This window comes from Mizuhopecten yessoensis, unplaced genomic scaffold, assembly GCF_002113885.1.
Source record: "Mizuhopecten yessoensis strain PY_sf001 unplaced genomic scaffold, ASM211388v2 scaffold10485, whole genome shotgun sequence".
In the NCBI taxonomy this organism is placed as follows: domain Eukaryota; kingdom Metazoa; phylum Mollusca; class Bivalvia; order Pectinida; family Pectinidae; genus Mizuhopecten; species Mizuhopecten yessoensis.
Window position 1 is genome coordinate 77637 of NW_018408570.1, and position 26353 is coordinate 103989.

General features: G+C 35.0%; 1 protein-coding gene across 1 annotated transcript in view; it reads left to right on the forward strand.

Moving 5' to 3' along the window:
- Nucleotides 1-11296: 11296 nt before the first annotated feature.
- The window catches only part of LOC110460826 (fibrinogen-like protein A), a 20191-nt gene continuing 5134 nt past the window's right edge, over nt 11297-26353 (forward strand). Inside the window, exon 1 of the mRNA XM_021513999.1 lies at nt 11297-11764. Within this exon, the coding sequence (XP_021369674.1) occupies nt 11297-11764 (468 nt within the window). The remainder of the gene's footprint in view (nt 11765-26353) is intronic.

Here is a 26353-nt window from a genome sequence, read left to right on the forward strand (position 1 = left end):
TGTACCGATGATATATATCGCCCTACTGTACCGATTATATATATCGCCCTACTGTACCGATTATATATATCGTCCTATTGTAACGATAATATACCTCGTCCTACTGTACCGATAATATTCCTCGTCCTACTGTACCGATTAAATATCTCGTCCTTCTGTACCGATTATATATCTCGTCCTACTGTACCGATTATATATCTCTTCCTGCTGTACCGATTACATATCTCGTCCTTCTGTACCGATTATATATCTCGTCCTACTGTACGAATTATATATCTCGTCCTACTGTACCGATTCTATATATCGTCCTATTGTACCGATAATATACCTCGTCCTACTGTACCGATAATATATCTCGTCCTACTGTACCGATTATATATCTCGCCCTACTGTACCGATTATATCTCTCGCCCTACTGTACTGTACCGATTATATATATCGTCCTATTGTACCGATAATATACCTGGTCCTACTGTACCGATAATATACCTCGTCCTACTGTACCGATAATATACCTCGTCCTACTGTACCGATTATATATTTCGTCCTACTGTACCGATTACATATATCGCCCTACTGTACCGATTATATATCTCGTCCTTCTGTACTGTACCGATTATATATATCGTCCTACTGTACCGATTATATATCTCGTCATACAGTACCGATAATATATCTCGTCCTACTGTACCGATTATATATCTCGTCCTACTGTACCGATTATATATCTCTTCCTTCTGTACTGTACCGATTATATATCTCGCCCTACTGTACCGATTATATATCTCGCCCTACTGTACTGTACCGATTATATATATCGTCCTATTGTACCGATAATATACCTCGTCCTACTGTACCGATAATATACCTCGTCCTACTGTACCGATTATATATCTCGTCCTACTGTACTGTACCGATTATATATCTCGTCCTACTGTATCGATTATATATCTCGTCCTACTGTACCGATTATATATATCGCCCTACTGTACCGATTATCTACTCGTCCTACTGTACCGATTACATTCTCGTCCTACTGTACCGATATGATTTATTAGTACTAGGTCTGGCTTGGTGTTGACTTTCTATCAGTTTTATATACTTAAGTTATTGCCGTCTTAAGATTGGTTTTGTTTGCAGAGCTGTATGTTTTATAATCAATTGATCTAGATATAAACACTACAGCTGAGCGTGACATCTAAAGATATTAGATGGGCTGTTTATTTCATTAGAACTGGTCCCAGATAGGGAACGTCATGAATAACATACTTTGATAAGGTTTCAGGAAAAGAAGAGGTAAACTGAAATTTAGTGTGATGCCCTCTGCAAAATGTGATGTTTTTTTTCTGTGTATTATTAAGGAGATTCCGGAGTAACTAAAACTGATATGATGTCCCCATCGCTACAACTTTCAACTTCTATCTTTTCCATTTTGTTCCACTTACCCTTTTCCATTGGCGGTGTCTTCTTAAACACATGTAGTAAGTCTTTGTTAAACTGTTGTTTAGAGTTAAGCTACTGAGTTTCAGTGAGATGACACTCTAGAGAGGCCTTTGAGTGGGCGTTGGTGTAGGCCCCGTTATCTGTGGTCAACTCCTCCATTTAATCCTTGCTGTGGCAAGGACACGAAACATTTAGCAACCACATCCTATTTCACCAAAAAGGGTAAGAGCTTATTAGTCAAAGTGATATTGTTAATTATCTGTGGAACGCCCTGGTGGTAATTAAATTAATATCCAATGCATATATTATGACGACTTACTTCGCGGATGACGGCACGTGCAGCACACTTTAAACCAACGCTGGTATGGGTAGGCTGTGTTAATGTTCTAAACATTCCGGATAAGGGATACCAGTCTGAAATTACCATTTTCAGATTAAATCCTAACTTATATGTATCTAACTTTTGAACCTTCATAATCAATATTTTAAGTATTTCTTCTTTTTAACATGATACAATTTATTTATTTTGAGTTATATATGTGTGACATAACTAAACAAACCAATAAACTGAGGATGGATCACGCCACAAGGTCACCACGCACTCCATCGCCAACATCTGTCACCATAGAGGACATTCCTGAGATTCTACACGGGTGTATAGAACAAAACACGATATTACACAATGTTGTCTCTTTAGCTTAACAAAGATTATTGCTTTTTATATTTATTTGAAATTTTAGAACAGTATACGAATTTAATCGATTTTCGCTTCCAAAACAAGTTTTAATTTGAAACACACAAACATTACAAAAGTACCATTTTGCTACACTATTGGAACTCATTAGTGGTACTAAGGTCAATAGAATGAACACAAAAACTATAATAAGTTTCGAAACAAATGTGAAATATAGAGAACAGAAAGGTGTTTATAAACACTTTATAAGGATTATAAACTTTTGAGTACAACAGAGAATTTACTCTTAAACAAGTATTTCTTGTTATCTGTGTCACAAAAAAATCCAGCTGAAATGTATGGCCAACTTCGGAGACAGATAGTCAAGCGGCAGAGTCAATCACCATACTCAAATCAATTCCTGGAAATACAAAGTAAGGATATTCAAAAGAAGTAAGTATTATCAAAGCTTCGATGCACTAAACATGTACGTCCCTTCCACACCACTTTTTTTTCAATTTTCGTGCGATCTCAAACCGAAACCGTTTAAAATAAAGCGTTCAGCAGCATATTACAATGCATCGCCTGTACGACACGAGTTATGTCCCCTCGTGCATCCAATTTTCAGGGTAAGAGAAACAACTCCAGTGAATTCGGCCATATCTCAGAAGCTTATTGGTTGACTAGTGATTGAGATGGATACATTTGAGGTTTTGAACATACAAAAATAGATAATGAATAACTTGGCATTGTCTTTAACAAAATCAATTTATAGTCTTGAATGAATAAACACAGATAGATATGAAAACATGATAAATATGATGACAGCATATGACGTCATTACATTTTTCGTACTTATTTAAACACGTGCATAATATAATTCCTAAGATACAGACTCTAATTAGAAAACGGAATATTTTCCTTAAATTGTTGGTATTAATTTGTTCAATTGTAAAAACATAAACACAAATAAATAAGAATATATATATGCTTTGACCGAATGTCGTTAACACGTGTGATTCAACGTTCCATTCTTACCTACCTAATGGTATTTAAATCCTTAAATATAATATCCCAGAAGACAAAACCATCAAAAGCATGTTTCCCCCAAATAAAATATAAAAGTATGATATCCTCGAAAAGAAATCATAGATCGATTTTCCACAAAATGAAAATTAAATGATGTTTTATTCCCGACGAATCAAAATCAAAAGAAAATTGATTCTAAACAAAATCAAAGCAAAGAGTGTTTCCCAACGAACCGATATCAAAGAAAATATTATCATTGCCAAAACAAATTCAAAGTAAGCTTGATTTCTCAATAAACGAACTCAAAGAAATCACATTTAATTAAAGAACAAAATAAGAAAAAGTATGTTCCTCGTCAAAACAATTTTCAAGAAAGCATTGTTCTCTTCAAAAAGTTAAAAGTTGTGAAATTCCATAATAAATGTAGTGAGTATGATCTGCCATGAAACAAATTCAAATAAAACATGATTTCCGATAAAACGATATCAGAAAAGTATGATGTACATCAATAAAAACCAAGGATATCATAGAAGTATAATTTACATCAAAACGAAACCAAGGATATCATAGACGTATGACTTACATCAAAACAAAACCAAGGAAATTATAGAAGTATGATTTACATCAAAACGAAACCAAGGAAATTATAGAAGTATGTTTTACATCAAAACGAAACCAATGAAATTATAGAAGTATGATTAACTTCAATAACAACCAAGGGCATCAGAAAAGTATGATTTACATCAAAACAAAATCACGGAAATCATAGAAGTATGATTTACATTAAGACGAAACCAAGGAAATCATAGAAGTATGATTTACATCAAAACGAAACTAAGGAAATTATAGAAGTATGATTTACATCAAAACGAAACCAAGGAAATTACAAAAGTATGTTTTACATCAAAACGAAACCAAGGAAGTTATAGAAGTATGATTTACTTCAATAACAACCAAGGGTATCAGAAAAGTATGATTTACATCAAAACAAAATCATGGAAGTCATAGAAGTATGATTTACATTAAAACGAAACCAAGGAAATCATAGAAGTATGATTTACATCAAAACGAAACTAAGGAAATTATAGAAGTATGATTTACATCAAAACGAAACCAAGGATATCATAAAAGTATAATTTACATCAAAACGAAACCAAGGATATCACAGACGTATGATTTACATCAAAACAAAACCAAGGAAATTATAGAAGTATGATTTACATCAAAACGAAACCAAGGATATCATAGACGTATGACTTACATCAAAACAAAACCAAGGAAATTATAGAAGTATGATTTACATCAAAACGAAACCAAGGAAATTATAAAAGTATGTTTTACATCAAAACGAAACCAAGGAAGTTATAGAAGTATGATTAACTTCAATAACAACCAAGGGTATCAGAAAAGTTTGATTTACATCAAAACAAAATCATGGAAGTCATAGAAGTATGATTTACATTAAAACGAAACCAAGGAAATCATAGAAGTATGATTTACGTTAAAACGAAACTAAGGATATCATAGACGTATGATTTACATCAAAACAAAACAAAGGAAATCAGAAAAGTATAATTTACATCAAAACGAAACCAAGGAAATCATAGAAGTATGATTTACATCAAAACGAAACTAAGGAAATTATAGAAGTATGATTTACATCAAAACAAAACCAAGGAAATCAGACAAGTATAATTAACATCAAAACGAAACCAATGATATCATAGAAGTATGATTTACATCAAAACAAAACCAAGGAAATCATAGAAGTAAGATTTACATCAAAACGAACAAAGGAAATCAGAGAAGTATGATTTACATCAAAACGAAACCAAAGAAATTATTCCCTACATTCACAAAAAAGGAACAAAAATATTATTCCCTTCAAAACGACATCAAAGAGAAATGGATTTCCTACAAAATCAAATTAAAGAAACCATATTTCTAGACAAAATGAAACCAAGGATATCATAGACGTATGATTTACATCAAAACAAAACCAAGGAAATTATAGAAGTATGATTTACATCAATAACAACCAAGGGTATCAGAAAAGTATGATTTACATCAAAACAAAATCATGGAAATCATAGAAGTATGATTTACATCAAAACGAAACCAAGGAAATCATAGAAATATGATTTACATCAATAACAACCAAGGGTATCAGAAAAGTATGATTTACATCAAAAAGAAACCAGGGAAATTATAGAAGTATGATTTACATCAAAACGAAACCAATGAAATTAAAGAAGTATGATTAACTTCAATAACAACCAAGGGTATCAGAAAAGTAGTATGATTTACATTAAAACGAAACCAAGGAAATCATAGAAGTATGATTTACGTTAAAACGAAACCAAGGATATCATAGACGTATGATTTACATCAAAACAAAACAAAGGAAATCAGAAAAGTATAATTTACATCAAAACAAAACCAAGGAAATCATAGAAGTATGATTTACATCAAAACGAAACTAAGGAAATTATAGAGGTATGATTTACATCAAAAGAAAACCAAGGAAATCAGACAAGTATAATTAACATCAAAACGAAACCAATGATATCATAGATGTATGATTTACATCAAAACAAAACCAAGGAAATCATAGAAGTAAGATTTACATCAAAACGAACAAAGGAAATCAGAGAAGTATGATTTACATCAAAACGAAACCAAAGAAATTATGTTCCTAAATTCACAAAAAAGGAACAAAAATATTATTCCCTTCAAAACGACACCAAAGAGAAATGGATTTCCTACAAAATCAAATTAAGGAAACCATATTTCTAGACAAAATGAAACCAAGGATATCATAGACGTATGATTTACATAAAAACGAAACCAAGGATATCATAGACGTGTGATTTACATCAAAACGAACAAAGGAAATCAGAGAAGTATGACATAGAAGTATGATTTACATCAAATCGAAACCAAGGATATCATAGATGTATGATTTACATCAAATCGAAACCAAGGATATCATAGGAAACCAAGGAAGTTATAGAAGTATGATTAACTTCAATAACAACCAAGGGAATCAGAAAAGTATGATTTACATCAAAAAAATACCAAAGAAATCAGAAAGGTATAATTTACATCAAAACGAAACCAATGATATCATAGAAGTATGATTTACATCAAAACAAAACCAAGGAAATCATAAAAGTAAGATTTACATCAAAACGAACAAAGGAAATCAGAGAAGTATGATTTACATCAAAACAAAACCAAAGAAATTATAGAAGTATGATTTACATCAAAACGAAACCAATGAAATTATAGAAGTATGTTTTACATCAAAACGAAACCAATGAAATTATAGAAGTATGATTAACTTCAATAACAACCAAGGGTATCAGAAAAGTATGATTTACATCAAAACAAAATCACGGAAATCATAGAAGTATGATTTACATTAAAACGAAACCAAGGAAATCATAGAATTATGATTTACATCAAAACGAAACCAAGGAAATTATAGAAGTATGATTTACATCAAAACAATACCAAAGAAATCAGAAAGGTATAATTTACATCAAAACGAAACCAATGATATCATAGAAGTATGATTTACATCAAAACAAAACCAAGGAAATCATAAAAGTAAGATTTACATCAAAACGAACAAAGGAAATCAGAGAAGTATGATTTACATCAAAACAAAACCAAAGAAATGATGTCCCTACATTCACAAAAAAGGGAACAAAAATACTTTTCCCTTCAAAACGACACCAAAGAGAAATGGATTTCCTACAAAACAATTAAAGGAAACATATTTCCAGACAAAACGAAACCAAGAAGAATTATCCGGACAAAACATAATCGGAAGGAACCGAGGTGCTCTGAACTTGAAAGATATTGTTATCGATCATATCTACACCTTATGATATCTTAGTATTGGCGAAGTATTGCCAAAAATATTGTGTGCCGGCGCAAAGGGTCGACTCGCAAATAAACCATGGCAGAACTATTTATGATATAATGCAAGTGTAGTGTTCCAGGTTACGCCCATTCTGAAACATAATCCATAAGAAATTACAGAGCAGGAAAATGGTGAGGTAATTGAAATCGAGTGTTATTGTAAAATATAATAATTAAACATGGGAGTAGCACAACATAAATGTTATATAATTTTAATATAAAAGCGACAACTTGTTGTTTCCATCAAAAACTAATATATTTAAGTCGACACGTCGTTACATAGAGAGTTTGGGATTACTTTTCACGGTCATATCATACACTTGATAGCAGATTTTACTTTGTTTGATAAAACTGTGTCCATATTTCAGGACAATGCGTTTGATTTTTAAATGAGAGTGTATTCATGTTTCATTTATTGTGTTTATACGACCGTGACTGAATACTCTAAAATATTGATATATTTTTAAACAACGTGTCAGCTATTGATTTTATGTCATTTGTAAAAACACAAAACAAACCAGTCCCACGCTGGTTATAATGTATTAATACCGGTATTAATACATACGCAATCTAAATGTCTGTATTTACATTTTTAAGGAGTTTTCGTTTTAGCAAAAAATGTTTAATTGAAATGAAATTGGATACAATAAAATCGGACACAATGGAAAAGCACCATGCAAAAGCATTATTGATAACAATTTATCTATTTTTTCTTAATATTTTTTTAATTTTAATTGTCTGCTTTATTAGACAGTATCTAACAGCAAACTGTACATTTTGTAATCATTTAACTATATTTATTTACAATCGTATGACATTGCAACTATATAACCCTTCCAAATACAGTTGGTATTCTTATAGGCTATGAATGCCATGGACCGATCGTTGACGTCGTCATCATTATTATGACGTCAGAATTGTTACGTTGGATACCACTGACCCTCCCTGGGCGATGGCTGTTCTATTCATTGAAAAAGCATACACGATATATACATTATTTGAACTAAATGCTAAATAATAATAAGTGTAATTGAATTTTCTATGAGATGAACATATTCCGAAAATGGTAAATATAAGTATTGAACCGCTTTCAGTTGGCATTCATGGGCAGTATAAATTCCAACTGGACAAAGCCAAATACAACATGAAGCGCTAGCGAGCTTCATCAAATTTGCATTTGTCCAGTTGGCATTCACATTGCCTATGAATGCCAACTGAAAGCAGTTCAATGCTTAAATTACATTAAATACAAAAAAAAGGTAATTAGTTAATATGAAAATGTTATGTCTGAACATAATATAAATATGAAAATATGAGTATTGAATTTGAAACAAAAGCGCTCGTTCATGATAGACACTTAAAATGCAAACTCTGAAATTTGGCCACGATGACGCTTGTCAAATATCCCCAAGATTAGACTACTGCTCTTCGATAGTAAATCGTGAGTTGTAATAGTAATGGAAGCTGGTCCCTGGGAAGAGTAAGTGTCTTCTGCTTCGTTTAACACACCCGCCATGTTATTCTAAGTCTTTTCAAAATTAACCGATGTCCTTAAGGCGAGAACAAGAGTAATGACAACGAACTCGCACATTATTTAGCAAATTGAAAATAGATCTTCAGTTTATGCAACAAATAGCACATTGCCCATTGAGATAATGATGGTGACCAAAATTGTTCTCCACCGGTCATGGTTTTATTTTCCAAGTCGTTATGAAACATATGTAGTCTGTGATAAGAGGTATTATATATCATATATCCCTCAGGTGCTCCTACTCATTATAACCTTATGTTTGTCTACTCTTACATAAACAGTCGTTCAATGAAAACGTTATGAGGGAGAATGTAACTAAACAATATACTGTAGATGTTAACAACTCCAATCAGACCTATTATTACATCTTTATCATTTAAGTTAAAACGAAAAACATTATTAAGTAGACATGCTTAACAGGGGATAAGTAATGCAGTAAAAATTACATCGTGTAACTTGCATATTGTCTTGTGAAAAATATATACTTTTATAAACATAATAATTTCATAATTGAACCAAAACATTTGCTTAAAAGTAATTCGGTTTCAAGGGCTAATTGTCCTATTGTTTAGGCAGTTCTAGTAACACAGTCACTCATAAGAATTCAGTGCGCAACTGAATTTACAAAAAAAAAACAAAAAAAAACAACAACACTAAACAAAAATCATCAACAGTTACCGTTTGAATACGCACATTGATTTAAATGACAATATCCATTCATTTTAAAACGGTTTTATGAACCTTTAAGTAAGTGAAGATCCATTACATCAACAAAGTCACTCATGAACACCTTAGATATGTATGATCGTTTTAATAACCATATTTCTACCAAATTTGAAAGTAAAAGATTTGGTTTTTGGTTTTTGATTTTTGTTTTTGATTTTTTTTCCATATCGTCGTTCAAAAAATAACTCTGGAAGTAATACTGAACATATCAAGTCAGTTGACTCTCAAACATGTCCAGAAAGAAGAACAAATCTTGTTTGCATCGTTAGAAATTCTGATTGATTTTTGTCAAGTCATCTAGAATAAATTGATGCAACGTATAAAAGTAAGATTATCAATTATGAATATGCGAATTCTAGCCCAGAAAAAATACTCCATATTGAACTCCGAACAAGAACATATAATACACTGCACTAAATAATTCTTCTTTTTTTTTAAGCTACTTCTATTTATGTAAATATTTCCTTGGAGAAGTGTGCCATGGATACTATCGCTGTGTATATAATTGGTTCGTTTGTTGACAGACAGGATCACTATATACCTTAGCCATTGTAGGAAAACAGAAGATCCGTGTGTGCTGGGTAAGATTGCACATTACACATGTATCAACAGCCTTAAACCATTCTATTAGTGCATGTCGAACACGTGAATCAATACGTATAATTGGTTGTCATCAACAGTACCAGAATCAAGATGTCAACCATGTTCTGAAAAAGATTTATAAGGATTTTTCTGTTAATGTTGCTTTAGGTCTAAAACCAAGTCTAAACTCTCAAAAAAGTAGTGGAACACTTTTACAAATTATTTTGTCGTAAAACTTTTATTAGATATTGAGCTAGGTTCAAATTGAAACGTTTATTAATACATTTATTTAAAATTATGTAATATTTGCCGGGTTTCTTCTAGAAACTATTAATAACAACTGAAAGGGATAAGAACTCAAATGAATAAGAAATTTTGTAGAGAAAACACATTAGAAAGGAACATATAAGTTGGTTATAAAAGTACATCATAGCTGTTTTAACTCTTTCCTTTGAAAAACAGGGGCAGATTCTTATACCATTTTATCCGATAAAAGATATGAGATAATTAGAGTTAGTTTTACGATAATGTATGGAAACTACACAATTCTTCGCAACAAAATTCGTTAATAATGCAGATGATGATCGTCCGACATATCTCGTATCTCCTAAGTGGATATTATTGATTCATCAATGCGATTGTAATCACAATAAATATCAGTACACGTTTCCAACAAAACATACAGTATTTGTACTGATTAGGAGAAGCACTTTGTGACTATTCGCTCATTTCTATATTATATCTGATATGTGTTAGTTACGCTAGCATCCATTAACGGGTACAGCGACGTGTGAACGTGAAGGTGACAAAGTCAATACAATTATCTATAAATCTTTACTATTAGGGGAGCTAACGTACTGCAATGAAATCCACCATTATGTTCATGCAGCTTCCATGATCGATCGGCATTAATCAGATACCTCAGACATGTGTGGGTATGATACGTATCACGTGACCAGGTACATCAGTTGTGGGAACGACGTCAGGTCACCTCCAGTAGACTGTTTCATCAACTCCGCTCGTACTAAGTCTTAAGTTCAATGACATGTTTTCAGGCAGGAGGCAGCAGACCAAAAGATCAGTTAAACTCGATAATGTTAATAAAATGAAAACATTTAAACCGAAATGTTAATTATTCATTTGCCTCTTGTCAAATTACTTGGACATATATACTAGACTTCTGAAACCAGGATTTAAGCATGTTATTAACTGTTATGGTTTCCAAGACTTCGGAGGTGGAAAACAACAATATTATTTGGATTACTACACATCACAATTGTAAACAATGTCTTCGATGAAAAAGACTTATTAAACAACATTTAAGTTATTTTTTCACAATTGTTGATTTTCTTGTCAAAAGGGGAATATTATGCGGCATTGAAATGCTGGTATTCCTATTCGCCTCATGGATGATCAGCAACGTGGCCGGACAGGCCATCACCATCAGGGATTCTACTTTCGTGTTGAAATGGCAGTGCAATATGTCCCTGTCAAATGCCCCATATGGAGTTATCGGAGCTGCTTCCCTAATCAGGTGTGCTTCAAGATGTCTGGAGAATAATACTATATGTTTGTCCTTCTTATCGGACAAGTCGTTACCGACAAACGTCGCGTGTTGTTTCTACAAGAGCTTTCCGTCCTCTCCCTGTCCAATAGGAAGTGTCGGTGGTTTCTACTCATTATATGAAAGAGTTGGTGCTAGCCCAGAAACGACCACCGCACCAGAAACAACGACCCCACCGGAAACGACGACCACACCGGAAACGACGACTACACCGGAAACAACGACTACACCGGAAACGACGACTACACCGTCGCTTACTACGACGCAAACTGAGCTCACAACGTCGGTAAGTTTGCCGTCTGCTCTATTCATCCCTAGTAATTCCCCGAACCAATTAAATAACAACACTTACATGTCGTTAGTCTGTTCCGAGATGTTGACATTTATTGTATACATCAATCTGTGGACAAATGATATTCCTTCTACTTTTGAATGTAAAGTACTTTGACAGTATAGTATGTTGTCAACTCCACTCTCCTGACATTCAGGGTTGAAAAGCCAGCGCAGCGAGAGCCTCTATCAAAAGTCACTAAGACCTCTGGAAAACATTATGAGGTATTGACTTGTTTTTTGTTTAAAAAAAGAACTGCCTTACTTTTGATTGTTATATCAAACTCTCTTTCTGATTTAAATATTTTGATTTTGTATGTGTTACAGACAAAACATAACAAGACCGTAGTCTGCACTGTCTCTGGTTAGAATGACACACCACTCAATTCAAACTGATAAACATGTGTACGTCCTCCTGCTCTTCATGACTCTCGTACACCTTGCTTCTACCTAACCTGTCTATTAATTATACATACCGTCATACACCCATACAAATCCTATGACTATTTCCGTCTTTCGCATCAATTTGGATCCTATAATTACAAGGAAATTAAACGTACAGGCACTTTTCAACTGTTGTAATACGTGGCGCATTGAAATTTAGTTCTTTTTGATAGATGATGTGTTTCGCGCTTCTTAACAAATATACATTAAGCTAAACGAGGGTATACCAAAAGGAACATAACACACCATTTAGTTTCAGGACTATAGATGTGCCACCTAACATTAGATATGCTGACAAGGGCGTTTTCAATGATTACCACAAGTTATTCATTGTTGAATGGGAAGCACTCGTGACTAGTGGCTACGTTTCAATGCAAAAATGACGGTTGAGACTAAATCTGAAATACGCTCCAATAACCACCAAAAAATGATACAGGAACAGTTATGCAGCACAAAACGCACCTCTGCCGTCACATTGAAAAATGTTTTCAGGTGGATGAACAAATTTACTGGGCCTGTTGTTTAGATACCGTTCAAGGAAGGGAAAATTATCACTGCCAACTTTTACAGAGACAAATTACTTAAGTATTTCATAATATAGGGTTGAATGGCATCCAGCTAATTTACGACAATGCTTTATCTAATAAAAGCAATGTTTTACAGGCGTTTTTGAAGCAAGAAAATGTAGTAGAGATTGACGACCCACGCTATTCACCAGATCGAAGTCCCTGTGTTTCTTCTTTTGAGGGGGGATATTTCGAAGGATCGTAATAGAAAGATCAAACTATATACAATATCCATGTAATTCCTGACACTTGTGACATAATTTATGAAATGGTCTTCGTGTAAATATGTCAATTGTTCGCTTGTGTAAAGCAGATGTCACCTATTTGAAATATGTTTTTAACTTATGAGTATATTCCAGTAATTAAGCTTACAAATAGTTCATTGTTCCTTTGGCTTTTTCGTACATGTCAAATATGCAATATACCTTATCGATGTGAGTAAGGCAGGGTTAGGATAGTGTGACCCAATGTAATAGCAGTATTAATTGTATACATATTTACAGTATAACACGATAACACTTCCCCGCACCTGTCAAGTAATTTCCTTGCTTGTTATGAGTTTTCATGATTAAATTATGCTACTAATTGTGAAAAAATCTTCTAATGAAAATTCAAGTACCACTTCAGTGAGACTTCAGTCCCATAAGCTGTTTTCATAGGGAACGAGACTTCAATAAAAAAAAATATTTTTTTAAACTAAAATATAATTGAATCATGTTATGATGGAAACATGTACAAGCATGAAGCAAATTGAGGTTTTTGAAGTAAAACCAATTTTCATGATGTAATACTNTAAATAATCAAAGTTATATTTACCATATACGACCATAGCAACAGATTCGCACAAATAATCACGTACGAATGGATTTGAAACCCACAAGCAACGAAATGAATCTGAAAGTTATCTAACTGACATGATTTTAACTTTAATAATCTTTCATTCTGTGCTATTTTATATGAAAAATGTAGCATAAATTTATGGAATTACACTGTACAATATTCCACAAAAATATTTTGAGAGTGAAAATGCAATGGTTCCAGACCGGGATTCGAACCATTGACCTACGATCACATTATGGTTTGTCTAACCAGATAAACCTACCTGACCGGACCTACGGTCGCATTATGGTCTGTCTAACCAGATAAACATACCTGACCGGCACAGTTTCGCTTCAGTTATTAATAAATAAAAGGGGGTAACTGTACGTATGTAAAACTACAATGAACGTTTCTAGTGTTTTGCCTGCAGTAGGACATGGATATTTAAATGTTGAAGACATTTAAAAAATCGTAATTTATATATAAACCCTATTCCAATCTAAAAGTCGATAAAATTAGGTCAAAATATTAAGTAATGAAAGATTTACATAGGCCTTTTATGAACACACGGAAAGTAAGACCAGGTCTTCCAGAACACTTAGCTCTTCTGCTTCATCGACAAAATCTACTATAAAAATATAAATCAATAAAGATCTCATGAGGGTGGTAATGTCACGCCTCGAATATCAAAAACCGGGAAAATGACAACAAAATACCAAGACAAGCAAATCAAATATGGAAAATGTTTATTTCTCATTGAGACGAGGATGGAAACAATAAAAGTTAACATCTATCGATATAATGGAAATCAAGATTTAAGGAGCAAGCCCTTTGATACCGAGTTAGTTGTTACTGGTTAACACTGTAGGATCGGGTAAATGATGTTACTATCAAGAAATGGAAAACTCACTATATGAACATCTAAATATAAACATATAACGTTGTAACTCTTAATTTCAACAGTGAGAAGATACGCTATTTTCTTATTAAGCCTCTGCCATCAATATATTACTAATATAACATTTCAGTTTGCGACTGCTGCAGAGAACAGTTCCATCTACTGTCTTGGAGTTTGACATTTCTCCTGCTGATTTGAATCCCCATTCCTTCAGAGTCAGAAAACAATTTCTCGCACCACAGATAGAGATATCTCACGTCATATCCCATGCTAGATTTTTATATCTCGTCCGATCTGTCTTGTACCTTTTCGTGACATTTCGCGGAATTTTTACACTGCGATGTATTCATCCGCGCGATAACTGCTTTAAATTGACAATTTGCATTGTAAATGTTCTGTTTTGTCGTTATATGTATAGTTTTGATGTTGTTGGATATTTGATGTTGTAGATAAAATATAATCTACACTGCAAAATACGTTATCATCTATGTAAGGACGGTCTACATGTTTATGCAGAAGCATTCAAATGTAGCTTAAGTAGTGAAGAGGTTATTATCATTTGAGGCCCCAGACGGGATACTTGGCATTTTAGCAAAATTGAATAGTTCTTTTTCGAACTAAAAAATGTGCGAGAAATTACCTGTTTTTGAGCAAGATCGGATTATATCAGTCTCGGGCTCGGCATACAACTCGGTTGGGATTTTGTTACAGAATCCTAACCCTCGACTGAGATAACCCGATCTTGCTCAGTTACAGGTAACATATTTCATTAATCCTTTTCTATTGTACAAAATCCCAATGTTGAAATAGTATGAATCCTCTAGATTTCTTCTTAATGTTTTGAGACCAAGGCTAACAAACTTAAAAAACACTGACCTATTGTCAATGACTCAATAAAAAGTGTTATGGTGAAATTATTTTTGAATGACGTGTTTTTCTATAAAACGTGGCGTTACATTGACACAGTATTAAGTATATGGTCACAACTTATGCTTCACAGATTAAAGCCTAACGGTAATTGCATTTTGGGATTAAAACGTCAAATATAAATAATTCAGAAGGTATAATACGAAGATAATGCAAGGCATCACAAGTAATACAAATCCCCTCGCATTCACACATGGTGACATATGTAAGAGGGAATAAAGTCGCTGACAAAGTTTTGTTTTGCTAAAATTAGTAACAGTGACCTTGACCTTAAACGTAGAAACCCGAAACGAAACATTGTTCAAGGCATTTACATACCTAATACTAGTTTCAGGCATTGTCGTACCAAACACTTTATGAAGATTCATGAAATACCGTTCAGTAATGAAGTCGAGAGAGTGATGACAAATTTTTTTCCCGTAAAGTCGTAACAGTGACCTTGACCTTCAACGCGGTACAGCAAATTTATTCAAGGTATTACCATATTAAACACTAGTATTAAGGTTAATGAAATTCCGTTCAGTAATGAAGTCGATAGAGTGATGACAAAGAGTTTTCTAAAAATAGTAACAGTGACCTTGACCTTCAACGTAGAAACCCTAAACGGAAACTCGTTCAAAACATTGACATACCAAACACGTATAACGTTTCATAAAATTACGTTCTGGAATAAAGTCGCTAGAGCGATGACAATGTTTTTCTAACAATAATAACAGTGACCCTGACCTTCAACGGAAACCTGAAGTGCTAAAGTATTCAAGGTATTGTCATACCAAACACTTGTATGAAGTTTAATGAAATTCCGTTCAGAAATAATGTCGCTAGAGCGATAACAATAAGTGTAACATACATATAGCATACATACATACGTAGGTCCGTACGGGCGGAATCCTATATCTCCTCGAACTGTCTTTGCGAGGGGATAATAATCGTATTGTTATTAGGTTGCGGCGCGAATAAATAGAATAATCATTCTCACAGCTCTATGTGATCACACATAATTTGTCTTACGTTTGGTCAGATCGACATAGTGTATAAAATGTTTCGCGATTCCTATTCTTCTCTGTGTTATATAATATAAAACATGTTAATTGAAATCAATAAATCATTTTCCTAAAAAAAAACAATTTCAATTTACCGTTAGAGTTTGACTGTACAATATTTATTTAATCAACATACACCTCTAACATTGATCGATAATGTCAAATAAACAATGCTAACATTTATGGTTTTTAGTGCTTGTAAACCATACACATGTAAATGAAAAATAGACAACGTCCCAATTCATCGTCGATACAGCAAGACCTTCTTGCTTCTCCTACCTACGGTGTTATCATGTCGAAGCTGATTAGAGTATCTCCAAAGATGCAGGTTGATTAAGGTTATAGACAGGTCTGTGGTCGTCGCCGACATCATCTCGCAGGGAATATGTTTTTCTTTGTGTGGTATAAAAGTCGAGGTTTATTATTATGTTTATTAGCATGCCGTGTGGTTTTGTTGTCATTAACAGCATTCTGGGTGTGAGGGCGGGACATAACTTAGATTCAACCTTGATTTAAATGGCGGGAATCGTCGATGAAGCATTGCATGTCCCTATTCAAACTAGTTTTTGCTGTCATTAATTGCGATTAATATATGTCTTCTCTGTATTATTAAGAAGCAAAATCATATATATCACTTTGCAAAAGTAGTTTTTGTTGTGAAAGTCAGTTACGAACTTCTTTGATGTTTTTTGTCTGATAATCGTTGATATGATATTTTGTTTACTTTAAGTCAAAATTCTTAACCCAGGTAAATTTAGAATCTTCGTTTATATTTGAACTTGAATACGTCAATAATTTGTGAAAAATATTTCATGTTTGTTATATTATGTTGTCTTGTAATTTTCGGGTAATGATATGTTGCCTTTGTACTATTTTCTTAATCATAAATATTATTGTAATACTAGCAACAATTTGTTGGAACCCCCCTGCCTTTACTTGAACGATAACCATGTACCCACTGAGAGTTATATGTCTAGATGTCAATATAATGATATTTGTTTTTAAAGTTATTCCATGGTCCCAAGTAGACGCCATCCCGTTTGTCTTAATCAAGTATGGACCAGACGCTTTCTAATTTTTCTATGATAGTATAAGGTTTTTTCTATCGACTTATCTGTACATTCGTTTTATACCATAAACTAACTTATTCTGTTATGATTGTCTATTAGAAGGTCGTGGTAGTTTTATACCATCAGCAAGCTTATTCTGTTAAGATCGTGTATTACATGTAGTAGGCCGTGGTATTTTTTTTTTATTTTTTTTTTACCATAAACAAACTTATTCTGTTAAGATTATGTATAAGTAGGCCGTGGTAGTTTTATACAATGAACAAACTTATTCTGTTAAGATTGTGTATAAGTAGGCCGTGGTTGTTTTATACCATCAACATACTTATTCTGTAAAGATTGTGTATAAGTAGGCTGTGGTAGTTTTATACCATCTACATACTTATTCTGTTAAGATTGTGTATAAGTAGGCTGTGGTAGTTTTATACCATCCACATACTTATTCTGTTAAGATTGTGTATAAGTAGGCCGTGGTAGTTTTATACCATCAACATTCTTATTATGTTAAGAATGTGTATAAGTAGGCTGTGGTAGTTTTATACCATCTGCATACTTATTCTGTTAAGATTGTGTATAAGTAGGCCGTGGTAGTTTTATACCATCTACATACTTATTCTGTTAAGATTGTGTATAAGTAGGCCGTGTTAGTTTCATACCATCAACATACTTATTCTTTTAAGATTGTGTATAAGTAGGCCGTGGTAGTTTTATCACATGATCGTATTCTGCCACTGAGATTTGGTCAATTTGTAAAGATTTAGTAATTTTCAGGTGTGTCCATGCTTAGTTCCTCTATTATCTTCCTTTTGTCCTTGAATTTAGTATACACCTTTATCTGAATCCCGTTCTTGATAGATATGTTTTATTTCATGAGAAACATTACTAATTGCATTTACACCATCCCTCATACCAAACTGAAGAGACGGATTTACACCCCGCCTCATACAAACTGAAGGAACGGATTTACACCCCACCTCATACCAATTTGAAAGAACGGATTTACACCCCACCTCATGCAAAACTGAAGGAGCGGATTTACACCCCACCTCATACCAAACTGAAGGAACGGATTTACACCCCACCTCATACCAAACTGAAGGAACGGATTTACATCATCCCTCACATCAAACTGAAGATACAGATTTACACCCCACCTCATACCAAACTGAAGGAACGGATTTACACCCCACCTAATACCAAACTGAAGGAACGGATTTACACCATCCCTCACAACAAACTGAAGGAACGGATTTACACCTCTACTCACACCAAACTGAAGGAACGGATTTACACCCCTACTCAAACCAAACTGAAGGAACGGATTTACACCTCACCTCATACCAAACTGAAGAAACGGATTTACCCCCCTCCTCAAACCAAACTGAAGGATGGGATTTACACCATCCCTACTACCAAACTGAAGGATCGGATTTACACCATCCCTACTACCAAACTGAAGGAGCGGATTTACACCCCATTTCATAATAAACTGAAGAAACGGATTTACCCCCCTCCTCAAACCAAACTGAAGGATGGGATTTACACCATCCCTCACAGAAACGGATTTACACCCCGCCTCATAATAAACTGTAGGAACGGATTTACATTAACTATCACAACGCTATTTGGATTTACGGATTTACACCCCGCCTCATACAAACTGAAGGAACGAATTTACACCCCACCTCACACCAAACTGAAGGAAGGGATTTACACCTCACCTTATACCAAACTGAAGGAAGGGATTTACACCTGAAGGAAGGGATTTACACCTCACCTCATACCAAACTGAAGGATCGGATTTACACCATCCCTCATAGCAAACTGAAGGAACGCATTTACACCCCACCTCATACCAAACTGAAGAAACGGATTTACACCCCACCTCGTACCAAACTGAAGGAACGGATTTATACCATCCCTCATACCAAACTGAAGGAACGGATTTACACCATCCCTCACATCAAACTGAAGATACAGATTTACACCCCACCTCATACCAAACTGAAGGAACAGATTTACACCCCAACTCATACCAAACTGAAGGAACGGATTTACACCCAACATCATAATAAACGGAAGGAACGGATTTACACCACACCTCACACCAAACTGAAGGAACGGATTTACACCTCACCTCATACCAAACTGAAGGAGCGGATTTACCCCATCCCTCATACCTCATACCAAACTGAAGGAACGGATTTACACCCCACCTCATACCAGAACAGATTTACACCTTTACACCCCACCTTATACCAAACTGAAGGAACGGATTTACACCATCCCTCACACCAAACTCAAGGAACAGATTTACACCTCACCTCATACCAAACTGAAGGAACGGATTTATACCTCACCTCATGCAAAACTGAAGGAGCGGATTTACGCCCCACCTCATACCAAACTGAAGGAACAGATTTACACCTCACCTCATACCAACCTTAAGGAACGGATTTACACCTCCCCTCATGCAAAACTGAAGGAACGGATTTACACACCACCTCATACGAAACTGAAGGAACGGATTTACACACCACCTCATACCAAACTGAAGAAACGGATTTACACCTCACCTCATACCAAACTGAAGGAACAGATTTACACCCCACCTCATACCAAACTGAAGGAACGGATTTACACCTCACCTCATACCAAACTTAAGGAACGGATTTACACCTCACCTCATGCAAAACTGAAGGAACGGATTTACACCTCACCTCATAATAAACTGCAGGAACGGATTTACACCATCCCTCATACAAAACTGAAGGAACGGATTTACACCCCAACTCATACCAAACTGAAGGAACGGATTTACAGCCCAACTCTTACCAAACTGAAGGAACGGATTTACACCCCACCTCATAACAAATTGAAGGAACGGATTTACACCCCACCTCATCATACTAAACTGAAGGAACGGATTTACACCACCCCTCATACAAAACTGAAGGAACGGATTTACACCCCACCTTATACCAAACTGAAGGAACGGATTTACACCATCCCTCCTACCAAACTGAAGGAACGGATTTACACCCCATCTCATACCAAACTCAAGGAACGGATTTACACCTCACCTCATGCAAAACTGAAGGAAGGGATTTACACCTCACCTCATAATAAACTGCAGGAACGGATTTACACCATCCCTCATACAAAACTGAAGGAACGGATTTACACCCCAACTCATACCAAACTGAAGGAACGGATTTACACCTCACCTCATACCAAACTGAAGGAACGGATTTACACCTCACCTCATCCAAACTGAAGGAAGGGATTTACACCTCACCTCATAATAAACTGAAGGATGGGATTTAAACCATCCCTCACACCAAACTGAAGGAACGGATTTACACCCCATCTCATACCAAACTGAAGGAACGGATTTACACCTCACCTCATGCAAAACTGAAGGAAGGTATTTTCACCTCACCTCATAATAAACTGAAGGAACGGATTTACACCCCACCTCATACCAAACTGAAGGAACGGATTTACACCCCACCTCATAATAAACTGAAGAAACGAATTTACACCATCCCTCATACCAAACTGAAGGAAGGGATTTACACCCCACCTCATACCAAACTGAAGGAGCGGATTTACACCCTCCCTCATAGCAAACTGAAGGAAGGGATTTACACCCCACCTCATACCAAACTGAAGGAACGGATTTACACCCCACCTCATAATAAACTGTAGGAACGGATTTACACCAACCCTCACACCAAACTGAAGGAACGAATTTACACCTCACCTCATACCAAACTGAACGAACGGATTTACACCACACCTCATACCAAACTGAAGGAGCGGATTTACACCATCCCTCATAGCAAACTGAAGGAAGGGATTTACACCCCACCTCATACTAAATTGAAGGAACGGATTAACACCCCACCTCATAATAAACTGCAGGAACGGATTTACACAAACCCTCACACCAAACTGAAGGGACGGATTTACACCTCACCTCATACCAAACTGAAGGAGCGGATTAACACCATCCCTCACATCAAACTGAAGATACAGATTTACACCCCACCTCATAATAAACTGCAGGAACGGATTTACACCTCACCTCATACCAAACTTAAGGAGCGGATTTACACCTTTACGCCCCACCTCATACCAAACTGAAGGAACGGATTTACACCCCACCTCATACCAAACTGAAGGAACAGATATACACCCCACCTCATACAAACTGAAGGAACGGATTTACACCCCACCTCATACGAACTGAAGGAACGGATTTACACCCCACCTCATACTAAACTGAAGGAACGGATTTACACCATCCCTCCTACCAAACTGAAGGAATGGATTTACACCCCACCTCATACAAATTGAAGGAACGGATTAACACCCCACCTTATACCAAACTGAAGGAGCGGATTTACACCATCCCTAATACCAAACTGAAGGAACGAATTGGCGCCCCACCTCAAACCAAACTGAAGTAACAGATTTACACCCCACCTCATTCTAAACTGAAGGAACGGATTTAAACCCTCCCTCATACCAAACTGAAGGGACGGATTTACACCCCACCTCACACCAAAGTGAACGAACGGATTTACACCACCCCTCCTACCAAACTGAAGTGAAGGAACGGATTTACACCTCCCCTCATACCAAACTGAAGGAACAGATTTACACCCCACCTCATACAAACTGAAGGAACGGATTTATACCCCACCTCATACCAAACTGAAGGAACGGATTTACACCCCACCTCTTACAAACTGAAGGAACGTATTTACACCATCCCTCCTTCCAAACTGAAGGAACAGATTTACACCCCCCCTCATACAAACTGAAAGAACGGATTTACACCTCACCTCATACCAAACTGAAGGAACGGATTTACACCCCACCTCATACAAATTGAAGTAACTGATTTACACCCCACCTCATACCAAACTGAAGGAGCGGATTTACACCACCCCTCATACCAAACTGAAGGAGCGGCTTTACACCATCCCTCATACCAAACTGAATGAACTGATTTACTCCCCACCTCATACCAAACTGAAGGAACGGATTTACACCATCCCTCATGAAAAACTGAAGGAACGGATTTACACCCCACCTCATACCAAACTGAAGGAATTTTCACATTCAGATGACAAACATACATTGACCACATCGACCATATATACCCACGATTATCATGACGTCCATGATTGATGTCGACTAGTGGCGGACAACCTTACAACACTGGGTTTTCAATGGTGCAGTTGATGAAGACTACAGACAAGTGTTATGGACGCCATCATTGTTTTGAAGTGGTAAATGTTATTTCTTTGTTTGGTATGAAAGTCGATGTTTTTGATCATGTTCATTAGAGTGCCTTGTGGATTTTCTTATTCGTCACTACCCGTGTTCTCGATGTGAGGACGTGACATTTCTTGGGTGTGACCTCGATTTACATGGAGGGCACCGTCAATGAAGTACCGAAACACATGATCTTATTCTCGCCGTATTTTTTCGATGGTCCATGTAAATCTTTCCGTTGTTTATTTGTTGCCCTGGTTTTATTAGTACTGGGTTAGAATGATGGGTTTGTTGACGCCTCGGTATTCTCCAGTTGTTTTTCGTTAATTCCATCATCAATTCAATTATAAACCAATGTTTCTTTTCCTTCAATATTTTCGTCTCAGTTTTTGTAAGTTTGGTTTTTATTTGATTGACTATTTCGAGCAAAATTCATTTGAGTTTCAATAAACGGACTTTAACAATAAACCTCCCAGTTGCCTTCGCTTTAAATTATAAACAAAAGCGCAGTATAATCGCAGTAAATACCATTGAAGATCTGCGAGCTTCATTTTTTTAACTATTAAAATATTTAAATAAATCGGTTAGGGATGAAAAGATTGTTTTGAGTAACGAAATAAACCTAAATGGCAGCAATCCGTTGAACCAAGCATATACTGTTGCATGTTCGTAAATAACTAACACGATTTTCAAAATTGAACATAGCCGTATCACGATGAACAAACGACAGTGTTGTCATACATGAAACAGATGAATTGGCCACCAAGCCGTTTGATTACAAGTTGGCGTGAAAAACATCACAAGTACTGGGAGGTACTACATGTTTAATGGTTTGCAATCGATTTATAAGCACTCGTATGACAAACGTATTGAACATGCATATTTAGTGATATTTGTTTACTTTATGTTTTTAATTGGATCTCAAAATATATATACCTTGCATCATGTAGATAAATTAAACAGTCAAGCATGGCCATACATTGGTAACCCCGCCCACGTGTTTGATGACAGCGTCACAACAACCACGGACTACCTCGATGATGCAAAACTTAACAGGCAGGATTTAGCCTATGTATATTATTGACGCCGTCATTAAGGCAAGCCAACTTAACATTTATTCAAGGAGCAATGTCGATCTAGTATTTCATTGAACTATATAAGATATAACTAAATAAGATATCTCATTTACAATAGAGATATCTTATATATATGATATATATTGTATGATATATTTTATATAATATATGAGATATCTTATATAATATATATGATATCATATATACAATATGAGATATCTTATATAGAAATTTAAGAAGATACATCTTATATAAGTATATAAAATAGTATATAATAGATAATTGATCGACAGGACCACGTGTTGTTACAACAAGCCTGCTGTCCCTTCGTAGACCCTTGAGAGATTCCTGACGTGGATACTTCATTTTCGACATTTTGTTAGAATCTCGCTCCTATATAAGATATCTTATTTAATAAGGATATTTCAGTTATATCAGATATCTTATATAGCTATATCATTTAATTTCTATATAAGATATCTCATATAGTTTAGAGGACATCGTATATACTATTAAATATCTCTTATATAGTTTAGTATATTTTGTTTTTGAAATACAGAATCGACATTGCTCCTTGAACAAAATCAGAAAGTAAGTGACTTTAATCAGACTTTTGCTTTACTTTCTATAAAGAGGTGGTAATATGGCTGTCATCAAGGCGCGTTTTTCCCTGGCGTTATTCAAAGTTATTCGTACAAAAGAGGTTTTGAAGTCCATGTTCTTATGGGAAAAATGTTTAAGAAATGTTTCAACATCTGCCATTTCGATTGGTTCAAAGAACACATTAACATGGAATTGGCACGGTTACACATTTAGGATCATTCGAGGTTGAAATAAGGGGAATATGAGGTTGCTACTGACGTGTTTTTTAACCCGATGTAACCATGCTATGTTCTTGATTATACTCGCTACAGCCTTATTGATCTGGAACGTCCGGCGTGTGTATTTTGACGAATTATTAATGAAGTTCAGCGCAGTTGCTGTAGACGGCTGTAAAATCCTACAACAACATAAGTAGTCCATATACTTTCTTTGAGACAGAATTACCGACGTATGTTCATAACATAGTGTAGCAAAGGATAACTAAACTATTGCATTATAAATTAATTTGATGAAGAAAACGGATATTAAGACATGATCACGTGAAGTCATGCGTGTTATTGATCATAGGGGACTAGTCAGGAGTTAATTAAACGATTCATCGAAACTCGACATGAATCAATTACGATTTATCGTGAATTCAATAGGGCTATGTTAATTAAAGTGTAAATCAGTACATATACATATATTTACAGTGAGCTCACTCCCTTTCATGGCCTTTTTATCTCGCGTGTACGTGAGCGGTTTCCATTTTAGGAGATATCTTTATAAGCTATGAGATATGTTCAAAATGTATGTCCACATAATGTAACAGCTATACTGTGAGAGATAATCGCATAAGAAATAGCGACACTGCAGATAAAGGAACACAGTTTGGTAATACTTGCCTTTATATTTTTTTTATAGTAATTCATGCCCAACGAGAGTTTGTTTGTTCGAATGTATTGCTCATAATTGACCATACTGCCGTAATCATTAATGACACCAAAATATAAGAATATAAATAAGCACTTTCATTGTTTATAGCAGCTGGTTTTGACTATGATATTATATTGAGGTTCACGATGTCCTTTTTGTGTATTTTCTTAACTCCTGTTCTTTTTCATGTTTGATTAAAGTTCCGACTTTAAATTTGATGTAAAAATATATTTCAAATATCAACTTTAAACTAGTTTTATGTCTTTCATAGCTCTCGATATATTCCTTACTTAATCTGCACATTTAAAAGAAAATATCTGTTTAAATAAATTGAATATTTTTCTATTAATTTTATTGTATGTATAACCAGTTTTTAATAGACAATATCCAACAACACCCACAAGCATTATAGAAAGGATTCCGCAAAAATAAAAATAAAATTATATTCTTTTTTCCCTTTAATGAGAAACAGAAGTGAAATCAGTATGTTGTTTGTTGCTGGTAATGAATATCTTAAAAAAATCTACTCATGATGTGTAAAATAAATTGAAAAAAAAGAAATATCGTAATCGTCTGAGTATACATAAAATGACGATTTTTCAACTTATGTCTCAGAAGCCCTACATAATATAGAACATTGAACCGTGGACAGAATGATGTAAGCTGAAAACCACATATTGCTTGAAAGGCACTTGAAACTTCGCAGTTATCCAGTAGTGTTGATTTGTGTATCACCGCCGGATATGTAAATCACTATGTAAGTGCTTTTTTCAGACGAGTATTTTAATTAGAAGATCTGGACCAGGTAACAGTGCTAATTTACTGATAATGAAGTACCTACCAACCGTGAAGCTTACACACGCCACAGCTAATAGCTACTTCATTATACCGAACCGTT